Source organism: Phoenix dactylifera, chromosome 17, assembly GCF_009389715.1.
Source record: "Phoenix dactylifera cultivar Barhee BC4 chromosome 17, palm_55x_up_171113_PBpolish2nd_filt_p, whole genome shotgun sequence".
Classification (NCBI taxonomy): Eukaryota; Viridiplantae; Streptophyta; class Magnoliopsida; order Arecales; family Arecaceae; genus Phoenix; species Phoenix dactylifera.
Genome location: NC_052408.1, coordinates 3241482 through 3245193, shown reverse-complemented (window position 1 = coordinate 3245193; position 3712 = coordinate 3241482). Strand labels below are relative to the sequence as shown.

Genomic DNA, 3712 nt, shown 5'->3' with positions numbered 1-3712 from the left:
TATGTACATTTCAAAGCATGTAATATTCAATGAACATTTATTTCCTTAGTGTACTCAGAATCCTCCCTCGTGTACCCACACAAATCTTTCTTCTACTATTCTACCTTCTCTGTCTCTATCACCACAACCTACACCTCATGCCGATTCAAATGTGCAACCCTCTTCTATACCAACACATGACTATGATTCAACTAATACTCTACCTCCAAGTGTTTCAGCTTTTGTTCCAGCTACTAATATAGCCAAGCATAGCATGTCGAGCCCACCTGTCACTACTACATCAACCGACATGGACCTCCATTCAGCCGAGCCCAACATGCCGCATGCACCTAGCCCTCCATTTACTTGCCTCTGCCTCCGCGGATGATTCTGAGCCTACATGCTATACTGAGGCTGTCAAAGATCCTAAATGGAGGGTTGCCTTGAACTCTAAATTTGATGCTCTATTGAAAAATGGAACTTGGTCTTTGGTTCCATCTAATGCCTCCCGCAATGTAGTTGGTTGCAAATGGGTATTTAAAATGAAGCGCAATGCCGATGGATCCATCAATCGCTACAAAGCACGCCTTGTTGCTAAGGGATTTCATCAACAAGAGGGTATGGATTTTTCAGAAACTTTTAGTCTAGTCATCAAGCCGGCCACTATACGGCTGGTTCTATCTCTCGTCGTATCCCTCAATTGGCATATTCTCCAAATTGACATTCAAAGGCCTTTTTACATGGTCATCTATTGGAGGAAGTCTATATGCAACAACCTTCAGAATTCCACCATCCTCAATTCCCAAATCACATTTGCCGGCTACATAAGTCGCTTTATGGGCTCAAACAAGCGCCGCGAGCATGGTTCTCTCACCTAAGTGATTATTTACTTCGGCTTGGCTTTCGTGGTTCTAAAGCCGACACTTCTCTATTCATTCTTAAAAGAAAGTGTGGAGTTTTTTATGTTCTCATTTACATGGATGACATTATTATTACTGGTTCACGTTCATCCATGATTACTTCCCTTATCTCTTCTTTACAACGTGTCTTTGCTGTCAAAGACCTTGGGGACTTGAGTTTCTTCTTGGGCATCGAGGTGTTACAACACTCAACTGGCATGTACTTATCCCAACGGAAGTACATTGGCGATTTGCTTCGTCGATGCAAGATGGACGGAGCCAAGCCATGTTCTTCTACTATGGCGACTTCATGTTCTTTGTCTGCCCATGACAGCGATTATTTTAGACCCCTCTTTGTACCGCAGCATCATTGGCGGCCCACAATACTTATCTTTTACTCAGCCCGACATAGCCTTCTCTGTCAACTTGGAGTGCCGCTACATGCACTGCCTGCTACAATCCCATTGGCAAGCTGTTTAAAGGATACTGCGATATATCAATGATGTAGCACAACTGCAGAGAAAGAGGAGGAGGAAGAACAAGGAAGAGAGAAGGAAGAAGAGGTTATAAAGATGCATGAAGAAGAGAGGGAGAGAAGGAGGAAGAAAAAGAACAAGAAGGAGGCTAGGGTTTTTGATAGTCAACTTTAAAGACCACGCAATAGCACGTATATGATAGGATAGTGATTACGGATATCGATCCACAGGGATTGGGGTACAGTTGTTTGCTTAAAAAAAATATTTTAAAAGAAAGTTTTGGAAGACTATTGAACTAAATAATTTAAGAAAAATGTAATTAATAAGGATATCAGTTGAGAGAACATAGGGCAAGAAATTCACCACTAATATCGGAACAAGGATTATTTGTATTTTAATTCGTTCTTGGATTAACATGCAAATTGGTTACAAGCCTAATAAGCATTCAAATAAAAAATTCACTAAAGTAATTTTAGGAAAATCCATCTTCAGTAGGTATGAAATGTCTACCCTAAAATAAGGTGGCAGGACACTGCATCTTCCTTAAGCATGGATTATCTTTATACTTACTCAGTGATCATGAAAAATAGTTGTACGAACATCATATTTAAAGTCACAGAGATTAAATATGAGATGAAAGAAATATATTTATTTAAGAGTAAGAGGATTCATACAACTCCAAGAATATAAAATTAAATATATAAAATCCGTGTCCCTTTGTTAGGGCTGCATCCAGCCCTGGAGAAGAGCTTAGGCTTCCATGCAGTGGTGGACGGCAGCAGCAGCAGCACAGCAGCAGGCTCCCATCTCCTTCTTCTCTTCCTCTTGCGATTCTCCTGAGAACGGCTACTTTATCATTTCTTCATATGGGAAGTTATTCCTGAAATGCCCAAAGTATTCTCTCCCTTCTTTTACCTCTGTGAGAACTCAGCCTCAGAAAAGCTTGCCATGGAATCCGTTTACTCCTCCTTTTATAACCTTCACTAGCCCTCTCTCCTCCCCTGGATAAGATCTTTCGAGTGGGAAGATAAGGGCGGAGAAGCGGCGGACGCGGGATAAAGTTGGAGCTGATCCGGGAGTTGGGAAGAAGATGAGCTGGGAAGCTTGATCCGTGGACTGAAGTCGGTTTGATCCTTGGCTGCAGGGGATGGCGAAGACGTGGAGAAGATCTTGGACGCAGCTGGCAGCTGGGATGCGAATGGATCACAGAGGAAGTGGATGGGATGAATCCGGATGGGGTTACGGCTCTGTTCCGAAGCAGGGGAGTTCGACGCTGCTGGATGGAGTTGATCCGGAAAGCTGCTGCTGCTTCAAATGCGGATGTTTGAGAGGATTTCGAAGGGATGATATGGCTGGGAGCGAGCTGTGAGCAGGGGATGAGCTTGGATGTTGGGAGATTCCATGGGATCAAGCCGGAAGAGGACGTGGAGGATGTCACGGAGAAACAGGGGATGCTTTTGTTCTAATCTAGATTCGGTTTGAGAAGGACTCGAAAGAGGAAATGAACTTAGGAGCGTGGAGTTGGGAGGTTAGGAAGATGCTGGGAAGGATGAGGATGAATACAGAGACGTGGGAGAAGGAAGATGTTGAGAGGATCTCGGCTGGGAGTTATCCGTGGGTGGTTGAAGGTCATCGCGAATGGGAGGATAAGCGTGGGACCGAGATAGAAGGAGAGCTAAGATCCATGTTTGGGAGTTTGATTGAGACGCAATCCGTGGAGGGGATCTAGCAGGAGAAGCTGGGAGGAAGATGCTTTGGGTGATGCGGATTTATGCGGATGAAGGGACATGAGATGCTGCTCTGTTTTGTTTCCGTGAAGAGGAACGGTTTGGATGCTAGGTTTATCCGTGGGAGGATGGAGCTAGATCCTACGCGAACAGTGAAGTGATGCTAGATTCGAACTGATTTTGAAGCAGGGGATGTTTGGATGAAGCTCACGGCTGAGAAGAGATGAGGCTTTGGGATCCGTACAACTATAGATGGTATGTTTGAGATCTGAGAGACAAATAATTGAAGGGATTTGATTGTTTTTGAGACTAAAATAGGAGAATTGGATCACGTGAAAAAAGAGTTGGAACGATTGGGAAGAAATTTAGGTGAACTTGTGAAAAGTCAGGAATTAATGGGAAGCACTGGGTTTTGAAGAAGAGTTCTTGGAGTCGACTCCGGAGGATATGAAATTGTGAAATGATGCAGTGTCAGTTTAGGCTTTACCTAATTAAGCTTGACTCGACCTGTATACATTAAGCTTAATCAGTAAATAAATAGATAAAACTCGAATTACCTTTAATAATTTATTAAAATGCAATGATGAAGGTAACACATTTTTTTAGTTGAATTTACAAAATATGTGAATTA

At 42.9% G+C, this 3712-nt stretch overlaps 1 protein-coding gene across 1 annotated transcript; it reads left to right on the top strand.

The window, feature by feature from the left end:
* The first annotated feature begins 323 nt into the window (after window positions 1–323).
* Window positions 324–857, top strand: LOC108510739 (uncharacterized mitochondrial protein AtMg00820-like). The gene has a single exon (XM_017840568.1). The coding sequence runs from the start codon at window positions 324–326 to the stop codon at window positions 855–857; it is 534 nt and encodes a 177-aa protein (XP_017696057.1).
* Window positions 858–3712: the final 2855 nt, after the last annotated feature.